This window comes from Rissa tridactyla, chromosome 15, assembly GCF_028500815.1.
Source record: "Rissa tridactyla isolate bRisTri1 chromosome 15, bRisTri1.patW.cur.20221130, whole genome shotgun sequence".
NCBI lineage: Eukaryota > Metazoa > Chordata > Aves > Charadriiformes > Laridae > Rissa > Rissa tridactyla.
The window spans coordinates 3,874,171-3,900,480 of record NC_071480.1 but is presented as its reverse complement, the minus strand read 5'-3'; the positions used below and the strand labels follow the sequence as shown (position 1 = coordinate 3,900,480).

Here is a 26,310-nt window from a genome sequence, read left to right as displayed (position 1 = left end):
TACGTATTGGAGTGATGCTTGAATCTGCCATCCAGACTGGAAGATGGAGCCAAGCTGCTTGGGGGGAGTGTCCTGGCCCATGCCCATGCTGAGCAAATAGGGGGAAACCCTGGCGATAAATGGTAGAAAAAGTCTTCCCTTCGGACATTTGTCAGTGGTTGGTCAACATGTCACCGTTCCTTTAGCATGGAGGTGGGAAGAGTCCAGCTCCGTGAATGTGTGGGGAGGCGCAGGTCTCTTGGCTGCTCTGGATCTGCTCTTCCCCCATCACTAGAGCAGTGCTGCTTGGCCGTGGGAAGGGGACAAGGGAACTGACCCCTTCCAAACAAGAAGAGAGGGCCCCAGGGATGCTTGAGCCCAAGCTTGCTGAGCGTGTCGTCGTTTAGGGGAGCGCAGAAAGTCATTGCTTGGACCTGGACTGTGGCTTCTCCAGCCTCTCTGTTGCTGAGCCACGTGCGCTGCTTTGGTATCTTACCGCCTCATGAGCACCAAGGGACCGCACGGTTATTTCTGACCAGATCATTTCGATGTGGTCTTTATTTTTATATTTTCTTGAACGCGACTGTTGAGTTTCCTGGAACTGCTTGGCCCAAACCAGAGCCCTTTGCATGTTAACAGCCTCACAGCTCATTTGGGCAGCGTGGCGGGTGCCACATGTGGCTCTCGGATGTGGCAGGAGAGTGAAATCATCCTCCAGAATAGGAAATGGTGGCACAACTTCCCCTGGGCTCCAGAGCACTTCTCCTTTTGGCACCAGCACGCGGGAAGGTGAAGTAAGAAGATCTCTGTCAAAAATGCAGAAGTGTAGGTTGCTCTTGGAAACCATCTCGGTGGGCGAGCCCATGGTGGAGTCCTTGGCTTTGGCCGGTGGGGAGGGGTATGTTTTTGTGCGGATGGATTCAGCCGCATGGCTTGTGGCTTCCTCCTCAGACGGGAAGTGTGCTCGATATGTAATGAGAGGCAGAGGACGGGTGGGCTGTAGGCTCTGCAGCCTTCACTGCGGAGAGTCGCCTTTTCCAGTTCTTCTGCCCTTGGGAACTAGCAGTCCGTGTCCTTGTTGCCCGTGTGTTGTCTTAGATGTCAGCCCTGGTCATGGCAGGTTGCTTAATCCCACAGGATTATTCCCACTTTCTGTGATGGTTTGTCTTGTGCTACCAAAGAGGGAGATCCATCATCCAAGCCCGGGCTGTGCTTGTTCAGACGCTGTTGGCTGTTTGCAGCGGCTGCTGCCGGGGTTTTGGCTGGAATTTTCTTTGACCTCATTTGATTACTGAGTCCTACGTGCTCAGCGGCAGGGCAAAAACACCGCAGGGAAAGTAGCTTATGCAAAAATACCTAGAGCCAATTCATTTCCAGATACACAAATGACTTTCCAAGGTCACACGGCAGATCCTGCAGTAGACCCCGAGCCTCACCCACAAAATCCTTGAGAAGGACTCAGCCGTCGCATGAGGGGTATGCGAGGCCATGGGGGAAAGTAGGTGTGGACACATGGGGAAAAGCGGTTGAAGGCACACTCTGGATGAAGGTGACTGAGGGTCGCTTTGCCTGTGTGGGCTCCTGGGTCCCACCTACAGCCACAGCAGATCTTTCCTCCTCCAGACTGTGCTGGGCACAAGCGCCGCTGCAGCTCCAGGGGCTTTGGTGCGCCTGGTGGAAGGAGGAGCATGCATCCCCGCCGAGGAGAGCAGCCTTTGCATCTTTCACCTGGGCTCTGCTGCCTGCTGGGGCATGATGTTCTCGGTCTATTTGGAGAGAGGGTGAGGTTGGGAGGGGCTGGAAGAAAAGCTGCTGCTGGGAGTGTTGTCTAAAGAGGAGGTGCCGTCAGGAGGGAAGTGTCTGTGAGTGTTGGCAGAGCGAAGCGGTTGTGAGTCCACTGCTACAGCTGGTGCAGAACCTTCATGGTCTCCTCCCGGATCTACCAGGGGTTTGCCCTAGCACCTTGGGTGAGTTACTTTTTCTCCTCTCAGCTCTTCTCAACCCTTTCTCCTGCCAAGGGCATACCAGAGGAGCGAGTCCACACGTTCGGGGCCATAGCATGGGCTGCCACCACCATTTCTGCCGATGAGGGATGCGAAGGAGGGCAATCCATAACTGACAGTGCTGGGCTGCAACGTGTCCTAGTGCGGATGTGTTATTCTTGCAAATTGTGCTTCCCCCGCTTGAGCTCTTCTGCCAGAGAAGGACTAGATATAAGATTACGGAACATATATAGATGGATAGATAGAACTTTATGGAATATACACCACCGCACCACCCCCCAGATGTAAGACGTCTGTAGCCTTGGTTTCAAGTTTCTGGCCAGTCCTGCGTGTATCGTTGACATCTTCCAACATGCAAAATGCCCTGATCTAGATCAGCTGCTGCTGGAGGACTGAACTTCTACCAGTAGGGCTGTTCTGCTCTACCTCAACCTGAAATGGCCAAGCCAAGGGTATGAGCTAAAACATGTTCGTTTTGGGCAGATCGTAGAATATTTTCAGGTTTTGCCTGTCTTGGGGTTGCTAATATGAGAAACTGTGCTTCAGCTCCCGTCACTTGCTTGGTTGGGTTGTGAGTCTCAAGCCAAACCAAACGGCTGCAGCTTTCTGTCTGAGAGGGTGGGGGTAAAATCCAGCATGGAGAGCATCTCCCCGGTGATATTTTGCCTTGAACCGGAGCTTTTGTTTCTGAAAGTCAAAACAAAACCTGAAGAGACACCTCCATCCCATCGTGATGGTGGAGTTCACACGAGTGTTGGTGTAGGTGTGTCTGCAGGGCCAGGTTCCCCAGCTCTCGGTGGGGCCGCAGCGGTGTTAGCCTTGGGCTGTCGAGCCCCTGTGGTGCACGTTTGATTGCAGACAGGCAGAGCAGCTCTGCCGTGACGCAAACACAGTTATTTGAGCTGTTTAGACGCTTTTTCTTCGTATCCAGATTACTGCTGAAACTGCTGAACTTCTAAGAGGACGTCTTCGTTCGTGATGGTGTGAAGGATGGTGGTCTGTAGCACTAAGTGACAAACGTTGGATCGCTTTTACAGTGGATTTAAACCCAAATCTCTCGTACCCCAGCAGGCAGCCTAGTCTGCAAAGCCATTCTGTCCTTGCCAGGGATGCTGCGGTGGTTTAGGAGTGGTCCCAGGAGTTGAGAACATCAAGGAGAAGCAAAGGCTTTGTTTGACGCCAAAATTTTCAGCGGGGGAGTTTCATGTATAGACAACTGAACTTTCGTCCCAAAACCAAAGGCAGGAGGTAAATGCACCCCACGCTGTGTCCCTGCCTCCTGCCAGCCTCCGAGCACCCCCAGCGAAGGTGTCTGCAGGGGAGGTGGTAGCCTGGAGCCCGTCCTGCGTGGGCCCCCGGAGGGGTGAGCTCCGTGTCTGCCAGGTGATGCGTTGTTACGGGAGTGAGAAGCTCTTCCAGCCTGGGAGGTATCTGAAAGCTCTGTGTTTCAAAGGTTTGTGGGGTTTTTTGTTGTTGGGTTTTTTTTTTTTTTTTTTCCTTCCCCAGCTCTAATTTTAACGGCCGCGCTTGGGAGAAGTACTTTGAAGCCTTAATTGCAATTATGAATCTTCCTCTGTTCCCAGGTTTCCTCTAATTGGCTTCCTGTGAGACTTTACAAAGCTGGTAAAAACAAAACTGCTGTTTTTGTGAGGGAGTTGGTGGCGTGAGATTCCTGAGCCCAAATAAAACGCGGCTCAGCCGAGACTTCTCGCGCGCTGCTGTAATCAGACCCGTGGCCAGACGCTCACAAGGGTGGCATTATATAAAACGTAAGCTGATTTACATGCTTGCATTTGGAAAGTGCTAATCTATTTTGATTTCCACCCCCCCCCTTCTCTCTTTTTTTTTTTATTTTTTCTTTTCAGCCCCCTCTAATCTTTTGCCATCTCTGCCAGGTTCCCAGCTCCTTTGGCTGGAATAGGCCCCAGCTAAATCCTTTATCTGTCTATTTGGCAACCCCGGGCGAAGTAGTTAGCAAACGAATGACACTTTTCCTGGCTCATTAATTAGATTTAGTGAGCTGAGTGGTTGCTGCTGCTGCAATAGTCTGGACAAGGCAGTTCTGTATTTTGTTTCTGAGGAACTGGTTTTTTTTTTAAAAAAAAAAAAAAAAAATAAAGCTGGGAGGCAGTTCTGGTACTAGTGGCGGAATCCACGGCTCCCCTGCGTGCGCTGCCATTGAGAGCACGTGGTTTTCTCATGCCTGGCTTTATTTCTGCAGTTTGCTGCTGCCTGAGCAGTTCTGGTTGCCTGTCATCATTTTGCCGCTCAAAAAGTTCGAGGATGGGTATCTGAGTACTCTGCTCTTGAGGTGCCCGTGGCAGGATATCTCGGTTAAGGCAAGTGGTTCCTGTGGGTTAGAAATAACCTCTGTGAAATAATCAGTATGGTTTTATGTATTATAAATATGCTTTTTGACATGTCCTGCTCTGCCAGCCTTACCTGCCAGGGTTATAAATGGGATGGTGAAGGCTACATTAGGAAATAGGTGATCGTTAGATGATCTTTAAGGTCCCTTCCAACCTAAAGCATTCTGTGGTTCTATTGGGGCTATAAGAAAGCTGGGGAGGGACTTTTTGCAAGGGCGTGAAGTGACAGGATGAGGGGGAACGGCTTCAAACTGGAAGAGGGGAGATTTAGGTGAGATATGAAGAAGAAATTCTTGGCTGTGAGGGCGGTGAGCCCCTGGCCCAGGTTGCCCAGAGAAGCTGTGGCTGCCCCATCCCTGGAGGGGTTCAAGGGCAGGTTGGACGGGGCTTGGAGCAACCTGGGCTGGTGGGAGGTGTCCCTGCCCAGGGCAGGGGGTGGCACTGGGTGGGCTTTAAGGTCCCTTCCAACCCGAACCATTCTGTGATTCTATGAAATAGAAATAATAGGGTGAAAGAAAATTATGCTTTCACCTTTATCTAACAGAACACGCTGCAGCAGAGCCCTTGTCTCTGCTTTTGGAGGAGGAAACTGAGGCACGGAGAGGTCACTCACCATGCCATGGCACCGGAGCTCTTGGTTTCTATTGCGGGCTTTCGGTTCCCTTCGTAACCACTAGACGACATGGGGAGGCTGATGGATACTGGTGGTGTTGATGTGCTGCTGTTGCTCTCATCCCATTTACAAACGGGCAACTCGGACGTGGAGAGACCAAAGTGGGGGTCACTCAGCCTGTGCTGGGGACAAGGGGAAGGAGGGTGTCTCCAGGGAAAGAGCGGCAGTGCTAAACTGGGCAGTGTTTAAGCTCCTCGTGTATAGGGTGCTTCGTTTGTTGGTATAAACATTTAAAACTAAAATTAATGACTTGCCCATGATTGGATGGGGTGATGCAAAAGGCTGATAGATGTGTCTTGCCAGCTTGTCTTCCTCCAGCCCTGTGGATCTATAGGGGGTGGCTCTGTCTTGGTCTCCTGTTCCTTGAGATTGCCAAGGCTTCCCTCTTAAAAGGGGACACACAGGAGAAGACCCAGAGTCTCTTTGCCTGTGTTCAGTTGAGCGTTTGACCCAGGTAGGCCCACAGCGGCTGGTATGGAAGGGGTGAAACGGCATCTCGGGAAGGCGATCCTGCTCCTCCGGAGGCTGGAGGCTCAGTGCAGAGCTGGGGCTGTTCCAGACCGTGCCCAGTGCCCCATCGGCTGGTGTCACTGGATGTGAGACGGTCTCTGGTCCTCCCTTCCTGGCCATTGCATCCCCTGCCGAGGGGGAAAGCGCTGCAAAGCCCGTGCTCACGGAGAGGAGGTCAGTGCTTCCCAAAGTGACTATCCCTGTTCACTTTTATTGGGTTATTGGGTCGCGTCCAACGGGAGACAACTATTTAAAGGATCTGAAGGGAGGAGGGTGTTCGGCAATTTTTAAAAGCCAGGGTTGGTTCCAGCTTCAGCCGACAGACCCAAACAGGCTGTCGAGCGTCGCAGCCTCCAGGAAAGCACTGGCTTCCGCGTTCCATCCCTCGGCTCCGGGAAACGCTTTGCCCCGGCAGCTCTAGGGGATCCGAGGGCAAAACCAACCACGGGTGCTACGTGTGCTGTCTAATCTCGTTACCTGGCCTGCTAACTGCTAATTTCAAATTGGGCTGGGTTGTGCCATGGCTGATACGAAGAGCAAAACCCGGTGGTGATTTGGGGCCAGCACCGCTTGTGCTGGTAAAAACCCTCCCAGGGTTTAGAGAGGGAGAACTGCTGCAGTTACTGGAAGGAGCTTTGTAGGCAAAGAGCCGGGGGAGGAGAGCAGAAATAGCGGCAAAATGTCAGAAAGCTGTGACCAAAAGCAATTCGCACTTAACCCACTTGAGGGTTGCCCTCCCAGGAAAGTAGCAGTTGTTTATCTACCGAGGACCCACCGCTGCCAGAGGCAAATTGCCTGCTAATTGGTCTTTCTTCGAAAGGCAGAGGGGTCAGGCTAGCTAATTAGACAGGTCTTTACACCTCCCCGGTTAATTTGGAGAACGGAGCATATTCCCAAAGGGAGGTGGACTTCCCGGGGAGGTGACCCCATCAGTTCTCTGGGTCTCTTGCTCCCCTCCCGGGGGGGGTGGGGGCAGGCCAGGAGCTGGCAGATGTGAGACACCAGCTCGAAGTCTGTCAAAATAACCTCGCAGTTCTTTGGAGTTAACATTTTTGAAGTTAAAAGCAAAGAAGCGACTTGAGGTCTCCCTGGAGGTGAGAGAGAAGGGGAATAGGTTGCTGCCAGCCCGGGAGCGCAGGGGTGGGAAGCCCACGGATCTGCTCCGAGCCTCCCAAAGCCGTGTGCTGGCAGAGCAGAGTGGCCTCGCTTTGCTGAACCCGTGATATTTCTTTTTTTAAAAAAAAAATGTTTTCAAAAAAAGGCCGTCTAGGCACAAGAAACAGTCCCCGAGTGACGAGCTAAACTGAGCTGTGACCTGAGCTGTGAGTGCTGCGGCTGAAAGGGTGGAAAGGCCAAGAAAAGCAGAGAATAAATAGGGTGACGGGATTTTATAGCAGCTCTGGGGGTGAAATGCTGCGGGTTCAAGGTGCTGTTGGGTTACTGGTGTGGCCCTTGTGCTGACGTAGTCTTCCTGGGTGACCTGGGTGAAGTCACTTTGCCTTTCCCCGTCAGCCTTGGTCCCCCATCGCTGCCTGGACAGTAGTGCGTTTTCCTTCCTTGGAGGAGTGATTCGAGGATAAGGGCGTTAAATAATGTCCAAATCCGGTGCTGAGGGAATGGGAGGTGAATAATTCCCAAAGATCATGGCTTTTGGGGGGAGCTGGTGCTAATCTGGGCTTTGGGAATCAAGTGTTTCAGCCTCAGGGCTGTGACACATGGTTTCTCAAGCACAGCCTGGAAACTGTAAATTTTTTTAATTCTGAAAGCTATGCAAGCACCGGGGCTGTTTTCTCTTTCTGCAGCTCTCTAATAAAGCGGGATGTGTCCAACGTCCCATCGGAGGGGCTCTGCCCAAACTCGTGCCCCTCGCAGGGCTGTTATCCATCGCCCTGGTCTGCGGCTGCTCCAGGAGGTGGCTGTGGCGAGCGGGACTATGGGGACCACCAGGCACGGAGTCGGGAATGGAATTAAAAATGATGGGAACGGAGAAGTTTGAGGCTGGCGCCCATCCTGTGAGGGCGCAGGATGGCAGTGGGGGACACGCAGGCTTGAAACCAAGGTCAGAGTCTTGGGAGCCAGGCAGGGACTGCATGGGGAGTACGATTGGGCCACCATGGCTTTTTGGGACTTGGTCCTGGTTTGCTAAAAATACAGCTTGTCGTAGCCTGGCCCCTCCTCGGCAAGCGGCAGGACGCGTGTTTGTGAGCTGCAGCTGGAGTGGAGCTCGCTCCCATCTGTGCTTGTGGCTTGGGGCTGCGAGGGCTTGTTCTTTCAGTGGCTGTCAGAATGTCCCCCAGCCCTCCTCCAGGGGATGCGGCTGGCCCTGCTCGGGGGTGTCAGCACTGCCATGGGAGCACAGGGGCAGCAAAGGGGAGCCTGTTGCATCAGTGTCCCCATGTCCTTCAGGGGTGCTGCTGTCTCCGGGGGCTAAAGGGCTTTTTGTACCCTGCTGGGACCCAAAACCAGGGAGCATCAAATCCCCAGGCTGCCCACGGGCCACCTCTTGGACCACTTTTGTCCCTTTCTCTTGGTGAGAAGAAAGGAACCCTGGTGGTGAGACCAGGAGGGGCATGGCCAAGAGGTCTTCACTAGCAGCATCCTCTTGACGAAGCCCATTCACATCTGCCTTGTGTTTGAGACGTGGAGGAAACCCTGGCAGGTGGGACCACAGGAGGATCTGGGTGCCCATCAGCAGCAGAACGTGCGTCAGCTCCAGCGAGGCCCCTGTAGTTGCCTTTTGGCAACGAGGACACACTTGGATGACAGTTTGCTGATCGGCTCCCTACCCCCAAATAGATGCTGATGGCAAATGCCATCATCACTTGAACTGGTCTTCCAGTATGGAGAGCTGGTGGCAGCCCTTCTTCATCCCAGGAGACGTATCCCTGCTGACAGCACCAGGTTTGGGAGGATCGGAGATGCACGGGCTGTGCCAGGGGCTCCCGAGTGCTGTTAATTTGTGGCTCCAATTCAGCTGTACAAACAAAGGGTGTTGGGGTTAATCTGATCATGGTTTGCTTTGGGGTTGGGGCCTCTCTTCTTCTATTAGGTAAGAAGCTTCAAGGGCCTGAAGCGTTGGGCTGGTTCTTACTTCACAGCAATCCCCGTGTCATTCAGACCAGGTATCGCCCTCGCAACACAACTTCAGAACAAAGAAAGAAAACAGAGACAAAACTAAAAACAGGAACCAGCAGATAAACAATACTCCGGTGCCGCTGGCGCTGAGCTGAGCTCCTTCCTGCTCTCGACCATCTGGCGAGTCAGCGGCGGGGCTCGGGGGAGCCCAGCTCTCCCGGTCGGCCCTTCCCAGCTGGGAAATGATTGAAAACCTTTTCCATTCATAAAAAGATGTGTCGGGGTGTGAGCTGAGCTCCCGGCTCTCCTCCTCCCAGCGTGCTCAGCCGGGATGCCCCGAGTTCACCGCTCTGACCCGGGCAAGACGTTTCTCCTGCCCGTGCCGTGGGGTGAATGCCTTGCCCCAGCTCCAAGGAAGCCACCAGCGTTTCCATAGTGGGTGAAGAATTGAGACGCAACGGCCGGTGAGCTCTTGAGATGCAGGAGTGCAGTCAGTGCTCAGGGCTACAGCTGCCCCAGGGATGCTGAAGGTGGTGGATGGGCACAGGAGCATCCTTGATGGTGCCTGGGTACCATTTCTGCCAGCCGCTGTCATTGCAAACTGGTGTGATGCTGGTCCCCGGGAGGGCTGGCTTGCTGGGGGCTTGCTCATGGTCACACATGGACCTAAACGCCGGTGTGTGGAGGAAAATGTCTCATTTTGTCTCAGAAATGAGAAGTTTCATTTTTTTTTTTTCTGCCTTGATTTTTACTTTTTGAATCACAGTCAGATGAGGGCAAAGGCTGTTTCGAAATGATGGGTCGAAAGGTTTCGTTCTGAGTCCTCGAGGACCCCCCCCCCCCTCCACTCCTCGCCTTGTGCACCCTCTGAGCAGACGCGTTTTGCTGAAATCCAGTCCAATTCGCTGAGGAACGTGCTCGCCTCCAAACAGTTTTTCCAATTATCTTGTTCTTTTGGCTGAGCGTCTTGCATCCCCGTTTTTGCTCCTACCGTGATTGAATCTGTCGCTTTTGTTAAATGCACACCTTTCTGAAAACACGACCCTAAAGCGACATCTCCCCGGCTCGCTGGGGCTGGTCCCGAGGCCACCCCATGTGCCGACCCGCAGGTGGGACACGGCAAAGCTGCATCCTCGGCCGTTGGTACCCAACGCCTGGAGCACCTTCGGGCTCGCTTCTAGCTGGTGAGAGATGCGAGTCCCGCTCCTGAAAAACACGGCTGAGACTTTATCAGCTCGATGATAGCAGATCCCAGAGCAAAAGGCAGCAAAGGTGTGCAGTATTAGGGCCCTGCTTCTGATATTTATTTTTTTCCTCTCTCCATGGAGCCTCCATCTCTGAGTCTCCGGAACAAAAAAGCGGTTGCAATTCGGAGCCGGTGTTTGTTTGCACTTCTTGCATTTATTTTTTTGGAGCCCACAGCATCTTCATGCCCTAAGCGTTAGCCTTAAGCTCTGGCTGCTAATGCAGGTAATCTTGGGGATGGAATTTGGGAAATCCCATTAAATAATTCCCACTTGCAGCAACGTGAAGGGCTTGGATGGAGGTGTTTGGGTGGAGCTGGCATGTCTTAGGCATTTCTCAGCTTCCTGTTGGCTTTCTCTTCCGATCCCCTGAGCCGGGGGTACTTAGTGCCGGCAGAACAGAGCAAAGCTGAACCGGAGAGAGCTGGGGCCATAAACCACTTGTGATTACCACCGAAAAGTGCCGGTGCTGCGGTATCTACAGCCCAAAACCCAGTTGCCCTACTCCACTGGAGGTTCAAAATATTTATCCCCAGCTGCTCCGGAAGCCTTTCCCCGCCCCCCCCCACCCCCAACCCCTTCACCGCCACGGCTTTGCAGAGAGGTGTCGCTTGGGCGTCTGTGTGTGATTCAATGCTTCTGAGCAGCCCTGCATGTGGGTAACCTGCTCCCGTGACCGCGGGTGCTCCTGCTTTCTATGCACGGGACGCCGTATTGCTTTTTTTTGGTGGTGTCGCTCAGGGCTACGTGATGCTGAGCACTGCTGGCTCCAACGTCACATACGTGTGCGCGTGTGGAGGTTTGTGGTTGTTCTCTTTCCCCTCTCCCTTTTCTCGCCCTCCCCCAGGTCCTGCTCCTGCCTCGCAGCTCAGAGCCCCTGGAGCGTTGTTTTTTCCCTGGGAGCGAAGCCTCGGTGCGGCCTGTGGGGCAGGGCTGGGAAAGTCGCGCCGAGCGATAAGAAGTCAGTCCTGCCCTGTGTTAGGGAGAGTCCCCGTCTGGATCCATAATCCCCCCCCCCCGCCCCGTGCCCGCAGCACAGCCCCGTGGTGCTCCCTGTCTCCAGGTTGTGGCTGTTGGGTGACACCTTCGGTGCCTCCTGGGTGGGTTTGCTGTTGCAGGCAAAGTACTAGGCGCAAAACTGATGACCAGAGGCTGCTGCCATAACAGGAAGATGCCAGAGGCATTTCCCTTATTTCTGCCTCTCCTGGATGTTTTTTTTTTTTTCCTTGCCCCCAGCTCGGACCGTGCTCCATCCTTCGGTTGCAGTATGGTTTTAAGCTCTTTTCTGAGCTGGAGACCTTTCCTCTCTGACCGTGGACATTTCCTCGCTGGTGGGCTGTGTCTGTGCTCAGCAGCATGGCAGGCGGAGCAGCAGCAGAGGTGGCCACACAGATGTGCCCTCGTTAGCGGAGATTTAACTGTCAGACCCTCTGCCGGGTCCGCTGCCTCGGGATGCTCCCTGTGCCCCAGCTCTGGGTGATGTGGTGGCGACCACCGGGCCTTCCTACAGAGCCATTTTCTTTCCTGACTGTGTGTTGTGAATTAATTTGGTCTTTCTGCAAAGAAGCCTCTTGTGGTCTCAGTCCGTGGCTGGGCCCAGCCGGTCCAGCTCTGTGTAGCCACGAGCTGGGTGACCGCGTTGGAGCTGGCCACCTGGCGTCGAGTGGAGAGGAACAGGCGCGTCCTGGCAGGACACAAGTAGCCACCTTAGACGCCCCTTGGCACGAGCTGAGCAGCCCCAGGTAAGTAGCTCACAAAGAGGTGTCTGAATTTAGCTGTCGGCAGTTTGGTGAGATGAATCACATCTCACGTTTCGATTTCTTGGGCTGGGCTGAGCCCCCCTCCCCGCGCTGCTGCCAGGAGCGCCCCCCACAGCCCCTCCAGCCCTGCTGTGCCCACCGCGGGACTGCCCGAGGGCAGCTGGCAGCCGAACCTGGGCGTAAAACCTGGGTGCCGCTTTGCCCCTTCTGTGTTAGGTGCTCTTCGATGTTAAAAGGCCTTCGAAACCGCTTTTGCACGTTAGGTGCTTTCCCTGCTGTGTGGTGGGAGTCTCTCATTCAGCCTGGTTCTCAGACATGGTGAGAACAGGGAGCCCTCTCTACGTCTTAGTAAGCTTTCCAGTTCTCACGTTCGCTGGTGTAAAATGAGGTTTCGCAGTTTGGCAAGACAACAGCGTTGCCCTTCTGCTCGAGGAGGACCCCAGTCCCGTAGCGCTGCTGTGCTCTGAAGACCTTCATCTCAAGGGAGCTGCCAGGCTGGTTCCTCTCCTCTTCTGGGCATGGCAGTTACCACTAATAAACCAGATCTTCATTTCCTACTGCTAGCATGGGAGGGATGACCTGCATCGCTCCTGTCTGAAGTAATGCCCCTTAGCATGTAGGCTCAGATGCTGCTATTATTCCGGGAGCAGATTTTCTCCTTGTGCCATGAGCTTTATCTTCCACTTTAAGATGAAATCACTGCCTAAACCTCTCTTTCCCATTTCACTTCCAAATACTGAGTGGTTTGCTCAGAATCCTGCCTTATGTGCAAATCCCACAGCAATTTTAAGGTTGCTGGTTCATATAATGGCTTTGCTGCTCATCTGTTACATTAAGACTTTCTCCGTGTGCTGCTCCAGCCATCCCAGAGCAGGGGCCTAATTGCTGTGAAAATCTTCCAGAGCCGTTCAAGAAATAAGTTGCTTCAGATGTTGATGGGATCTCCCAGCAGATCATCCCATCCTTCCCAGCAGAGATGCGTCACTGTAGCTGGACACCTCAAATGTGGAGTTTGCCGGTGATGAGCAGGGCTGCTCATTGCTGGTGGGAGTTTTGCACGTCGATGTGATCATTGGAGCACCAGACACCCTGTGTGTCCAGGAGGCCAAACGATTTCCTATGGTGCTCGTTCAGACCAATGCCCAATTGACTTTTGGGGGGTTTTGGTCTTCTGAAAACCCGCTTTGATCTCAAAGTCTTTTCTCGCTATTACGAGTGCACCACTCAGTGCCTTTCTGTCTGGACGACTTCTCCTTGGCACGTGTTGCTTCCTGCAGACTGGTCTTGTGGATCCTCACCACCAAACCCCTGAGTGTGCTCTGCTCCTTTGAGTGTTTCTGGTCTGGTCCATTCATTGGTACCCTCATGGCAGCAAATATTCACAGCATTGGCCCCAGTTGCATCTGTTTGCCCCTTAGCCTGCCTTTCCAGCCCCGTGCTGGGTGATCCTGTCCTGCTGCCCCATCCCAACAGCCTGTGTGATCTGTTTACCCCCTAAATCCTGCTCTGGATGTGCCTTGCTCAGAGACCCATCACTGAGGTCTTCATGTCCCATCTTGAATGAGATGGCCACGTGCTTCTACGTCTCTCCTTTGCCCACTTGTCAGACTAGATGGTACAAGGTGATTGAGCTGGGCTTGTGCAGACAGCATTAAATTACAGCTTTTTGTTTCAGATTCTCCTTATGTCCTGGGAGAAGATGCTTAATTTCTGGTGTCCTCTTCCTTTCCTCCCTCTGCACCCCAAGAAAAGGAGGAAGATAACAGAGGGGGATAACATCTCTTCTCCTGGTTTTGTTTGCCTGTGGGTTGTATTTTACTGTGTGTAAGTACAGCAGATAGCATCACAGGCACCTTGCTGTGGTTCGCGTTTGTAATCTGTCCTATTCCATCTTCCTTGGCTCTTTGCTTTATAGAGGAGGAAAGGGGGCAGTCCCGCAGGGTACCCAGGCACTGCTGCGACTGACTTCCGAAGAAATCAGACACAATGACAAATTTTTCAATCCTATCCGTGCCTCTCAAGCCCGTACCGCTACCTGGCAGTGGTAGTGGTGAAGATCTCATCAAGCCAATGCAGCATGGGTGGGTGAGTAGGTGTATGGGGGGATTTGCAGAGATGTGGGTGCTGGTACCTAAGCGGCTTTCTCTTGCGTTTGCCCTCCATGGCCTCATCAGTGGTTGGTTTAGGTCAGTTCTACCACGGCCAGGATTCAGTAAGAGCTTAGTCTGGGTTTTGCTGGGTTTTGCCAGACCGTTTTGGAAAAAGTTCTCCATGTTGCTCCTCTGCTGCCTGTTCCTCTGTTGGTTCAGGGAGTGAAGGCTCCCTGGAGATGAGGTTTTGCAATCCAAAGAGCAAAAGTCACTCATGATCTCTGCCGTGGCTTGGCATGCTCTTACTCATCAGGGTAAGAGCAACTTTCATCCTCGCTCAGCGGGACAGGAACCTGAGGCCCTATAAGGAAGCCGCGCGGTGCCGGGGTGTTTGGATGGTACACGCTCCTTTGTGAGCGCCCTGAAAGGATGTTTGTCAAACCAGTTGCCTCCTGGATCTTTTGATATGCTGCCTTTGTGTGGTTTGAACGAACATCTTATCACCTTCATCTCCCTGCTCTTTGCAGAGCACTTACTTGAGTAGTAAACACACGAAGGCTGAAGCTTGAGTCTTAAAAATTGCAGGTTCCTCCCCTCGTTGCTCTGATTTCTACAAAGACCTCCTCCAGCTGCTCCCTCTCTCGGCTCTGAGTTTCTGTCTTTGGCTCCGTATGGGGTGTAGAGGAGGCAGCAAAATCTTGCAAGCTAAGGATGGTTAAACCCAAGATTTCTCTTGTAATCTAAGAAAAACCAGACACTTTCATTGGAAGAGCAGGTACCACACGTGCGCTTGCTCCACTGCACGGCACAGCCGCCTATGCAGCTCCTCCCCCGCAATGGGGGTGCGTCTCCCAAAGCCCCCGTGCTGCCTGTTGCCCATTTTGAGGACGAAACGGAGGAGGCAGAAAACTGAGGTGTTGCTCGAGGGAGATGATGACCTTGCTGGGGTGCTTGCATGAGGTTCTTGCCCTGAAAAAAGCTCTGGTTAGGACCCAGTTGCTTTAATTCCCAGTTAAGTGGTTTTCCTTCTTTTGCGGCGTCAGCCCAAGCTCCTTTTTTCTTTAGCCTCATCAGCCTTCTTGCCCTTTTCTCCCCAATGCCCTAAGCCCTACTGCGGCAGCAAGCCAAATGCTGAGCCACCGCCCCGCACCAACCCATGAGTTTGTGTCTCCGCGAGGCAGCCCGTGTCCCTCCTCCCGTTGCGATTGCCAGCAGAGCTGGGCAGCGTGTTTACGAGCTGATCCCGTGGATGAAGGGGCTTGTTTTTCCTCTCCCGTTTCCTGACCGGGATGCTCAGCCAGCAACCTCGGAACAATTGGGGCAGGAAAGGGCGTTATCCTGCTGTGAAGGTACCCCGGGGGCTCTCTGCGGTGCAGGCGGAGCGGTGCCTTGCTTCCCTGCTGCAGGGAAGGTAGAGGACTTTCAGCCAGGTCCTTTCCTGCCCACAGCCGTCTCAAGGAGATGCTTCTGGGATTTGCTACCACGGAAAGGGAAATCTCAACTGGGTTTCCTCTCTTGGGGGGAGCGGATTAGAGCAGGTCAGGATGCTGGGGATGCTGGCAGGGGTGATGCCTCCCTGGGGCATCAGACTGGAGCTGCCTGGGGTGGGTGGGCAGGGATTTGCCCTGCTGGTTGGATCGGAGGTGGCCAGTGTCCTGGGAGACAGTGGTCTAATTCCCTTCACTACTTTGTTTGGACTTATCTTTGAGTTCTTTTGCTCTGTTCCCATCTAATGATGGTGTCTTGGGCTCCACCACTACAGGAGGTCAGAGAAGTCCTTTGGATGTTGGAGACAGGACTCATGTGGACCTTAAGAATAGTGCTCCTCCTTGCAGGAAAGCCTGCGCGACCCCCAGTTTGTCTTCTCGTGTGCCCTGTGGCAACCATGTGGGAACTGCTAATGGCCTCGGGCATCTCCTCGACTTGGCTGCTGTCTGCAGAGGGACCCTCTGCTCCCAGGGCAGCACCATCCTGGGCATGAAGGAGCTGAGGTGTTCTCCTTTGCTCCGATGCTGAGCAGGAGGAAAGCCGTGAAAGGGAAGGGTCCCAGGGTGGTGAAGGCAAGTGGGGGAACCACAGTCTGTCCCAGCTGAGTGGAAAGCCCCTGTTGCTGAGCTGTGACACCCTGAGGGCTCCCTGCGGCCTCGGGCTTCACAGCCCAGCAGGAAAATACGTTCTTTTTTGTTGGTGATTGTTGTTTTTTTTTTTTTCGTATTCTTTAGGATTTTTGCAAACCTTGTGCCTAAAGGCAGGACAAGTGAAAAATCTAAAAGCAATGATCAGCAAATTCCTGCTTTCCACGAGGGGATACGTGTTTTACCTATTTAATGTTAGTTAACAGGAAAATTGTAATTTATCTGTCTGCCGTTTTAACTGTGACAAACAGAGATGAATGAAGACTTCTAACTAAGCAACCTCTGATGGAAATTTCCCAAAGATCTTGCATCCATGCAAGGCGCTGGGACAATTTCACAAATGCTCTTGAGATACTTTCCGGACCGCGCTCCGGTGTGCTGTGCCGTTTCTCACTCACTTTAAATATTACTTTTTTGTCTTGTTAGAAAATGACCAGGTGGTGCCTTTTGGGCAATCAGCCCTTCTGAGGGAGGTAGGTTCAGCTTTACCCCATGCCCGTGACATTGCTAATTGTCGGCCATTTGTCAAAAACAGAGCGAAACCTCGAGGCAGATTGGTTTCCCTTGGGACATGGGATTCTTCAAACCAGGGGGCTTAAATGTTGTCACTGCTGTGGCCAAGAGTGCTGTAACATTACCGGCATGACGTAACGTTAACGAGAGCAAGCCTTGCTCATTGCCTGCCTCGTCCTGGAGCTGTCTGCAAGCCGGACACCTCCCTGTGCCCGGATCGCCGTGACTGTGGTTCCCGGATTCCCGGTTCCCCTCTCGGTCTCTGTCAGTTCCTCTTGCCACCTCCGTCAGAGCGGTCTGAAGATGCACCCTACTGACGTCCTGTGTGGGAGAGACAGAGAGGAAGGTGTTTCTTGGGACCTGCGATGGTAGATGTTTATCTTGCTTGGTCAGTAGGGACCGGAGCGGTGGGAGGCGATGGGGGACTCTGTCTAGGTGAGATCTAGCAAGAAGTCCAGTCCTTTCTGACTGTGCTGATACTGCTGGTGGCAGGAGGATGGCACGGAGGTAAGGAACATGCCAGGAGAGCTGGAGATTTGCCTTCTGCTCCCAGCTGTGCCACAAGTCCCTGTGGAACAGCAGAAAAATTTCTTAACTTTTTCCAAGTGTTGGCTTCTCTGCCTCTTTAATGGTGAGTGTACGGTTTGCAACGGTGTTTGGAGGCTGCTTTTAACGCACAAAGTTACTGGAGAAAGGAAACCAGTCTCATCTTAGAGAACATCCAGGGCTTGAATTTCTGTAGCTTGATTTGATAGGTCCGGGTTCCGATGCATGAGCGAGGTGTGGTTGGATAAAGCCCTTCTGCTTGCTTTGCTCAGCTCTTGCTGAGGCTGTGCAGAGCAGGAGCAGCAGCTGATGTGGCCACACTTTTCTGTACACAATATGCTTCCCGAAGAGAGGCAGTTAATGCCTTCTCCAAGTGTGATATGCAGTCGTTGCCTGAGGATGTTCCTCATGACTGCTGTGGTGTCCTCTCTGTTCCTGCCTCCTAGGAGCAATATCTCTAGAGGCTTCACGTAGGGGCAGAACAGATGCGTGGGCACTGTGTTGCATTGCCTGCAGAGCTACTATCAGGAGGTGTGTGACAATCCAATGTCAGAAGGTCTCTTGTTATCCTCCCTGCTGCTTTGTCTCAACGGGTCCATCAAACCCCTTCTTTTTTGCCTGGGTGGTGGTTGTGCTCTCTCTCTTGAAAGTGTGCTTGACACCTGAGGAGAAGGCAGGGAAACCCACATCTTGTGCAATGTGTCACTCTGCTTGGAAATGCGCAGAGCAGCAGCCAGCCTCGGTGACGAGGGTGTCCCCGAAGGGTGCTGGGCCATGACCGCTCACAGCGTTTGCCCTGGTTGTGTTGTGAAACGTGACCGCAGGCATTTCACCAGGCAGCGACTGCGCCGTCCCTTCCACCCGCTCCGAATGCCTTGCACCTTGCGGGTTTGCCAAAGCAGCTCTTGGTTTAGCAGCTCTGCTACTGGGAGTCCAGCTGGAGGAAGATGATGAAGGGACAGATTATTATTTATTTTAATTTTTTTTGCAGAGTTGCTCAGCACCCTCATAAACCATTGCAAAGCATTGATTAAAAACCTTGACCTCAACACTTGTTTTTCTTACTGCTCTTGAGATGCTTAACAGAGCTCCTTGGAAAGTCCAATTACGTCCTCCCCTGCCTTGTCATTTTGCTCAGTGTGGGTGGGAAGGAAGGGAGAGTTTGGGGAATAAACAGTAGAAGAGGTTGAAAAGTTTCATCTCGGTTGTGGTGGACAAACTGAGTCCTCTCCCATGAAAGATGCTTCCATAAGCACTGCCTTGGGAAAAGAGGTTTAGCTTCATGTGTGGTCCATAGCGCACCAGGAAAAAAAAACAACCCAAAGACTGTGTTTTGTGGTTTGAAAGCTATGATAATATCATTGTCGTTTTTTGTCCTTAAATTCCCTGCCTGTTTGGTGGTGGGAGAGGAGAGGCATTGGGAAGGGATGGCTGGGCCGGTGCGGGACTCGCCGTGAGTGTGTGGTGAGGAGCGTGTTCCCCTCCGAGGACCAAGCCGTGCTCTAAAACAAGCTGACGTGCGGGGAGGTGTATTTTTGTGAGCTGGGTGTTGTAAAGGGTGCTTATGAGTCATGCCGTGCTCTTAGTCACTGCTTTCCTCTTGCCACAAGTCATGACTAAGGTGCTGATGTGCAAATTCCCCGCTCATTCAGCCCTCGGCACCGCAGCGGAGCGTTTCTCCGGCGTGGATGGGTAAAACTTTTGGCGAAGACCATAATTACAGGCTGTGGCAGCGGGACACAAGAGGCAGGAGCTCATGAGCCTCTTTGGTGTAAAGGAGAGCGCTTGCACTTGGCAGGTCAGTGGTTCCTCATTGTGGCTTTGCTTTCACCTGTTTGGAGCCATTGGTGGCTTCTCTCCAGCATAGGAAGGATGGAACGGTGGGGCTGGAGCCAGCCTCACCACTCCCTTGGCTTTCGGGGAGCCCCAGTAGCCAGGCGTGGCTTCAGTGAGCCCTTTTGGGGGAATTGCCGGGAATTAGGTGTGTGTGGAGGTGGCCGCGCTGAGCGCACCAAGCTGGGGGGACCGGGTGGAGCCTCTGCCAAGATCGCAGCGGCTTTTGCTCCTGCCAGGGTGGAGGTGGGGAGCTGTGGTGGGCGCAGCCACCACTGAATACTGAGCATCAAATGTGGAAGATAAGCAGAGAATTGAGGATTTTGGGGGGTAATTTTGGGAATTACATGAGTGTGTGGCATGGGTACAGCAACGTGCTCTCCGGGATGAAAGCAAAGACCACCTTGGCAGGTGGGTTTTGTAGTATTGGCAGGTTTTATTTCTTTTTCCTGGAATTTTTTTTTTTCTGCATTTGTGTTGCCTCGAAGCGAGAGGCGAAGGGATGGACCCGTCTCTGTGTATGGGAGAGACTCCTGCCCCAGGGTCCCTCCACACGCCAGGGCTGGAACTGCAGGGAGGGAATCTCTGCCTGGGCACCTCTCTGCTCACAGATCTGAGAAGTAAACCTTCTGGGCAAGCCGCTTTTATTTTCATGGTGTCCCAGACAGACGCGTATGAATTGAGCGGGGTAAAATCTCCCTCCCCGCAGCCCGCGGTGAAGGTTTGTGCCCTGAGCCGTGGGGGGGAGGCGAGACGTATGGAGCCGTGTTGTGAAAAGGCTGCAGCCAGGCACGCAATCCGCAGTTTCACAACGTCCTCGGATGCTGGGGCTGAGGGCTGCGTATTTTCCTGCATTGCCACAAGGTTCATGTGGACCTTTTCCTCATGGTGCTGGAGCGAGTCCAGAGAAGGGCGATGGAGCTGGTGGGGGGTCTGGAGCACAAGTCTGGTGAGGAGCGGCTGAGGGAGCTGGGGGTGTTCAGCCTGGAGAAGAGGAGGCTGAGGGGAGACCTTCTCGCTCTCTGCAGCTCCCTGAAAGGAGGGGGTAGCCAGGGGGTGTCGTTCTCTTCTTCCAAGGAACAGGCCAGGGGACAAGAGGAAATGGCCTCAACTTGTTCCAGGAGAGGCTTAGACTGGATATTAGGGAAAATTTTTACACTGAAAGGGCTATTAAGCATTGAAACAGGCTGCCCAGGGCAGTGGTTGAGTCACCATCCCTGGAGGGATTTAAAAGACGGGCAGACGTGGTGCTTAGAGATGGGGTTTAGTGATGTTTTTTGTCAGAGTTAGGTGGATGGTTGGACTCGATGATCTGAAAGGACCGTTCCAACCCGGCAATTCTATGATTCATGTTGGCTGGGTAGCAGCAAGGTGACAGTGCCGGAGGCTCTCCTGGCCGGTACAGGGCTGGCACTTGGAAGTGGGTTTGTGACCATCGACAGCGGACATTAGAGCCACCGAGGATGATCTGTGCCTAAGGCAAGGAGTAGGCGCTTGGGCTCTGCCGTCACTTTTCCCAGGTTGGACTGGATGATCTTTTGAGATTCCTTCCAGCCTGGGCTGTTCTATGACTCCCATCAACCCTGTTGCAAGGTGCTGCAGCTGTAAGCCCCTGCAGTGTTATCTTCGATGGAGGCTAACCCAAGATTACCTCCTTGCCACAAACACATGAGCGAGACTTGATATGTCCCGCAGACGGAAGTTGTGAGAAGGCAGATATGCCTGCAGCAGGTCAGGGGCAGGGTGGCTTGACCCCACAGCCTCTTGTGATCAGGTCGTGGATGTCTGCGCCTCCTTTTCTTTGCCATGGTTGGGAGGGATTGGGGGAACAGAATGGAAGATGATGGCTAGCAGAGTGGGGTGCATCGTTGGCTTTGGTGTTGGGAAGGGTGACAGGAGGCAGTAATGGTGTGGGTTTCACCAAGGACATCTTGTCTGTGCTGCAGTAGAAGTGTTGCTCTCTTCCTTGCACTTTTAAGGCCCAGTATATAACTTTCTTCCTTCTCTCTCTTCAGGAGATGAATTAAAATGCAGCACACCACGTGCACGGAGGACAGGATCTACCACGCACTGGAAAGATGTCTACACGGGCTTAGCAGAGATGCTGTCTCCAGCAGATGGGCTGGTAGGTGACCTGTTAACCATGAGCATGTTGGCCACGAGCCTGACAGCCTCGATGGGGTCAGACTCCTTTGTTCTTCTGTCACTGCATGATCCGCTGACCTACCTGGGTAAGGGAGACCTGCTGGTGCTGCTGGAGGCTTGGAGGCCTTTTCTCCCTTCCAATATCTAAATTTGGAGGTGGGATCCAACCTAGTCAATCTTCCTGAGCGTCTCGTTGCAGTAGGAAGATGTACCAAGACGCTGAACAAGTCATGTTAGGCCTTACATAGGTAAAGCTCAGCAGAGAAGACGTGCATCTTGCCAGTTGTCCATGCATGAGCTGGAAACAGGAGGAGTCTTCATTCAGCACGAGGAAAGACTCCTTTGTGTAATCAGCCAGCCTTGTCTTGCTTTCTTGCATGTAGTCCTCAAAACCTATGGGTGTAATCTCTGCCGCATTGTCAGAAGCCAGTGTGGAGATATTGTTATCAGCTTTATTTCAACTTAAATCAGATACCATGGTGGCCATAAAGACGTGACCACGATCAAAGGGATTTGGGATGGTGGTGGTGAGGGCAAAGCAGCGATGGGAAGTCGTAATTTCTGAGTGTCGTTTTGACCTATCTTCCTCATACTCACGCTTGTAGGCTGCAATTAAATCACTCCCAAATCCTCTTGCGGACGAAAGAAATGAAATTAATTTGAGGGGCTGTCAAGTTCAGATTTCCTTTTGTCTGTGCAGTTCTTCCAACCCCCTCTGCTTTTCCATTTACCCATAAGTCAAGAAAGAGACATAATCCCACCTGCTACCAAATACTGGAGTAATCCCTCTCGCCCTGCCCGTTTCCTTGCACCCACCGGCGTGAGGCCAGCTCCCCGTGCTGTGGCATCTTGTAGAGTCTTGGTTCACGCAGCTCTGACCAGGACTCCTGGATCCTTTTGGTCTCCCCGCGTTCTGGGAAGCAAGCCCTGAAGTGTGACCTACATTCCCGGTTCCTGGAAGTGGGACCTCGCGTTTGGCACCGTTACAGCGCGTGTCCAAAGGAGTCCCATCTCGCCAAGCAGTTCATTGTGCGCCGCATAACTCACCTCTTCCTGTAATTACAATTAATCAATTCCTGTGTCACTCACAAACTCTGCCCTTCTCTAATCCCAGCCCCTCAGCGCTGGCGTTTGTGTTAGGGTAGCCTTTAAAAAATGACTTCGTAATTTTTCCGGCTCATTAGCAAAGACAAGACTGTACGGGGCAGGGGTCAGGTGGTGGTGGGCTCTGTTGGAAGCAGTTGTGCTGCCCAGCGAGTCCTCGTTTCTAATGATTTTCTCCTATCTCTCCGCGTGCTGGCTTTCAATCCTCTTCGTGTGGCTTTTGTTGGGGTTTAGCGGAATGACCTGGCATTCCTGGGAGAATCTCGGGCGTTTTACGCAGCAGAAAGTTCCCTCGCATCGTAAAGCATTTGTGCTGTTGCCAAAAGTCTCCAGTGAACCCCGTTCCCGTCGGCGGATGGGATGTAAATGGCTTTGCGGCGCTCCTGGGCAGCCCCCGGGGCAGCGCTTCTTGGCCAACGCCTTCGGTGCTCGTCCACGGGGGCCGTTGTCCTGCTTCGAGCTCTCCAGCCCTGCTGGATTTTAACACGTTTGCTTTGAAGAGCTGCCGTTTCACATCCTACCCCCTTGCAGTCGGAGTAGGAAGTATTTCACCGTTGCTGTAACACGTACGATTTAGGGAAAACAGAGCAGAATGCAGAGATTTACCTACGCCCCTTAACAGTGTATCCTATTTCCTTTCAAAAACAGAGCAGAAATGTTCTCATGTTCTTCTGCTTTCTCCGAGTTTCAAGCAACAGTGTAATTATTGCTGCCCTGTGTCAGATCCAGGCTGTTATTTATGGCAGGGCTCTGTTCCTCCTATAGTCAATGAATCTCTCCACCTTGTTCTTAAGTGTGCCAAAGCCTTCTCCTTTCTCGTTTTTTAACTTCCTATATCACTTCTATTTCCCAATTTATTTGCTTTCCCCTCCTTTTTACCGTTCCCGCACGCCACAATAACGTGCACCACGTTGCAGCTTTTTGCGCTGAGACCTTGCTAGGATTTTGTTCCTTTTCGGATTATTTAATGCTTTATTTTTACACGATAATTTTACAGGAGGTTGCTCCAGAGTGGGTGAGTAATTGCTTCCCATGCGTTGTTTCCCCCCCCGCGTGAGTGACTGACTATCTGAGGTCTGTGAAGGCAGCGAAGAGGAGAAGTGTGAGTGCTTCAGCCCTCACAGATTTATACCCTGGGTATAGCACAGATTTATACCCATGGTTGGCTCTGGAGTCTAAACAGAAAGTCTTTCCTGAACTGCAGCGTTTATTGAAGGAACCAAATTAAAATGAATTGTCTCTGACTCACAAAACAAACCCCAAAACTGTTAGAAAAGTGCTAGAAAAGAATGACCTTTTCCTCGCGGGCACCCTCTTGAGATGACGTCCCATTTGTCTTCCTCCATGTGGCTGGAGAGACGAGAGTCAAATCACAACAAGCTAAAAGAAGAAAAATACTTTATTTCTTGCTGTTGAGCAGTGGAATGGGGGAGCCTTTGGTGAAGGAGAGTGCTGAGCTCGGGTCTGGGTGCTGGTGGGGCCGGCGATGCCGTCCTGGGGAGTCAGAGGCGTGAGAAGGGCTGGGGGGTGGTGGTGGATGGAGAGCTGCTGGAGAGGCTGGGGGGCACCCAGCGTCCAGAAGGTCGCAGGAGTGGGAAGGAGCTGTTGTGTCTCTGCCGCGGGGCTGCACGCGAACCAGAGCGGGTGAGGGATGCTGGTGAGGGAGGATGATGGATGGAGGCCGCTGGTGGAGGAGGGGAGTGTTTGGTGATACGTCTCACGTGGTGCCCAGGGAGTTCAGTCTGCTCAGCTCTAACGAAGAGAAGTTTAAGATCCTGCTCAGTTGCAGTCAGCTAAATACCCTCGTGGGGAATGAAGAGAAGTCTGGTGTGGGGATCCTCCACCTTAGTCACCGTGGAGCGAAGTGCAATGTCTGAAATACTTCCAGCTCTAAGTGCAGAATTAAGGGGCGCTGGTTACTACGCCTCGCAAATGTCAACATTTCACCCCACTCCTCCGGGCTTGTGATGGGTTTTCGTGCTGAGGTCACCGCCCAGGCCAGCTGGAAGCACCAGGGGTGGCTCCAGCCCTGGGAGGTGCTGCTGTGTCCTGCTCAGGGGATTCCAAGCAGCTGCTTGGAAACAGCAGCCGCGGGTTGGACCCCTGCGGGGTGCGGTATGCATCCCAAGGGATGCAGGGCTGTTGCTGTCCCCTGCGCTTCGGGCACCTCCAAGCCCTCTGCTTACAAACCGCTGCCAGTGGGCCCTTCCTCTGGGCAGTCCCTTGGAGAAAACCACCTCATTCTGGTGAGGGCACGGTGGAAATGGTGGGAGTGGGTCTGGGGGAGGGAGGAAACGGAGACATCTGCTTTTCACCCCTTCAGCTGTGTCACTTCTGACGGCATCGGGAGCTGATGCCCAGCCCAAGTGCCGTGGGCGAAGGCAGCTTGGGCACGCGATATTTCTGCTTTATTTCTTCTTTTTTTTTTTTTTTCTTTTTTTTTTCCGACTTGACAGTTGCCCCCTATGAAGGGCGGCGGAGGGGAAACGTCAACCACCGGGGTCAGGAAGGAGCTGCTCTGGGAGGGGAGGGCGCCTCGGTGCACTTCTCAGAAAAGAAATCGCAAAGCCTCATCCTTCCGAGGCCGCCCACGGGGCCGCTGCCACCCGGCTCCCGGCACGCTGCCGGCGTCTTCGTGGACGCCGATAGCGATCAAAGCGAGAGCGTGCTCCGTGCCCGAGCTCCCTCCCGGTGAGGGGGTCTCGCGTCCCTGCTCGGAGGCTTTGCTGGGGGTTTTGCTCTCCCAAAAGGTGCTTTTTTCTTTGGGTCTGCATCATGTTGGGCTCAGTTGGAGATGAACACGGCTTAGTCCTGTCTCTGCTGCGGCTCCGTGTGTCTCAGCCCCAGCATCCCCCGGCTGGGACCGCGCTGTGCTCCGGGCTGCCTGTGTTGCTGGCAGATAAATCTGACTCATTCTCCACGTATAAAGAAAAAAAATAAATAGCGCTGGGTCGCTGTTTTAGTGGCGCAAAACCGGATGGATGAGCGTGAGGGCAGGGTGGAAGTAAGCAGTTTTTTAGCCATGGAGCTTCCCGCTGCCTTCCTGGGAGGTCTCCGGTGCCTCTTGCGATGAGCTCGTTGCATTCAGGGGATGGAAGGTGAAGTCCTGGTTTGTGCTGCCCGCACAAGGTGCGTCTTGACACCTCCAGAGCCAGAGCTTGCCCCGCAGCTCCCACGGGAACCGCTCTCCTTTAAGGTGTTGAGCAGTTTGTGCGTGTGACTTTACTTGCTGCTTCCCTCAGCTGAGAGGCACCCGCCTGAGCTCTGCAAACCCGGCCTTGCTATGGGCTTAGGTGAGTGAGGGGAAGCGTTTCCCCACCAACACAGGATTTTCCAGCGCTTGCACAACTTGGTAGAGAGGCAGCGACGGGGAGCACAGCATCTCCCTGCTTGCGGTGACGGCAGGGAGCATCTCCCTGCTCGCCTGCGGGGACATCCAGGGCATCCCCGAGCTGCGGGCTCCTCGTAGATCTGGGGTCTCACTTGCATCTCCTAGTGAGAAATGCTTTTTGGGGGAACTACAGAGCAAGTGCAAACCTCAGGCGAAAACCTGGTTCAAGCTTTCTACTTGCCCTCGGTGCGCATCCTACCCTGGTCCACCCCGGCGCAGGGAGGGTGCCCGGCATGGTCTGGTGCTGCTGGTTTTGAGCAAACCTGGGCACAAGGGAACGAACCCCGTTTGGACTTTGTGCTCTGTGCTGCCTTGTCTGGGTGTAAAACCCTGTGATCTGTGGCCTGACCCGGTGCGGTGGCGCGATCCACCATCACACCAAGCCAGCAGCGGACCATCAGCTTGGGGGTGCTGAGACGGAAGAGCGGCTGCAAATCAAACTTTCGGGACTGGGTGTCTCACCTGGCTGCAGCCTTTCCCCGGCCTGGGAATGAACCAAGTGCTGCTCTGCAGTTCATAAAAGTCACCGGCTGCTACCGCAGCACCCAGCTGTGTCCCTAGCGGATGCAGGACATCTGCAGAGGGACGGAGAGTGTGCGTGCAGGTGGGTGGCTCCTTCCTGCTTTTAATGTCACCATGGGCTGTGATCATGAGGAGCATCACCCTCCGTGCCCAAATAACCTTTTTAGGCTGGATACATGGGATGATATGGCTTCAGGGACTAATTTTGCTTCCAGTGGTTGGTAAATGGATGCTTGTGACCTGGCCTGTGTGTGGAGGGAAGGGAATTCCCACCCAGGTCTGGATCTCCTCTCCTGACTGATGCCCGGTAGTCTTTGTTTATTGTGTCCAGGATTTCTAAGCTGCGTTTTGTGCTCGAGACTATTTTTGGCAAGGACGCAGCTGGTTTGGTGTGTTTTGGTTAATGCTGCTCTGCCAG

General features: G+C 53.3%; 1 protein-coding gene across 9 annotated transcripts in view; it reads left to right on the top strand.

Annotated features, from left to right (window-relative positions):
* PIK3R5 (phosphoinositide-3-kinase regulatory subunit 5) overlaps positions 1–26,310 on the top strand; it is a 73,753-nt gene that overhangs the window by 15,725 nt on the left and 31,718 nt on the right. For 6 of the 9 annotated variants that reach the window (XM_054222081.1, XM_054222074.1, XM_054222076.1 and 3 more), the window contains one exon: positions 20,746–20,855. In XM_054222081.1, coding sequence (XP_054078056.1) covers positions 20,759–20,855 — 97 coding nt within the window. In that variant the 5' untranslated portion in view covers positions 20,746–20,758. Of the gene's footprint in view, positions 1–1,785; positions 1,947–3,361; positions 3,436–20,745; positions 20,856–26,310 lie in introns of those variants that run through there. The other 3 variants (XM_054222079.1, XM_054222083.1, XM_054222080.1) reach the window with 3 other exon arrangements.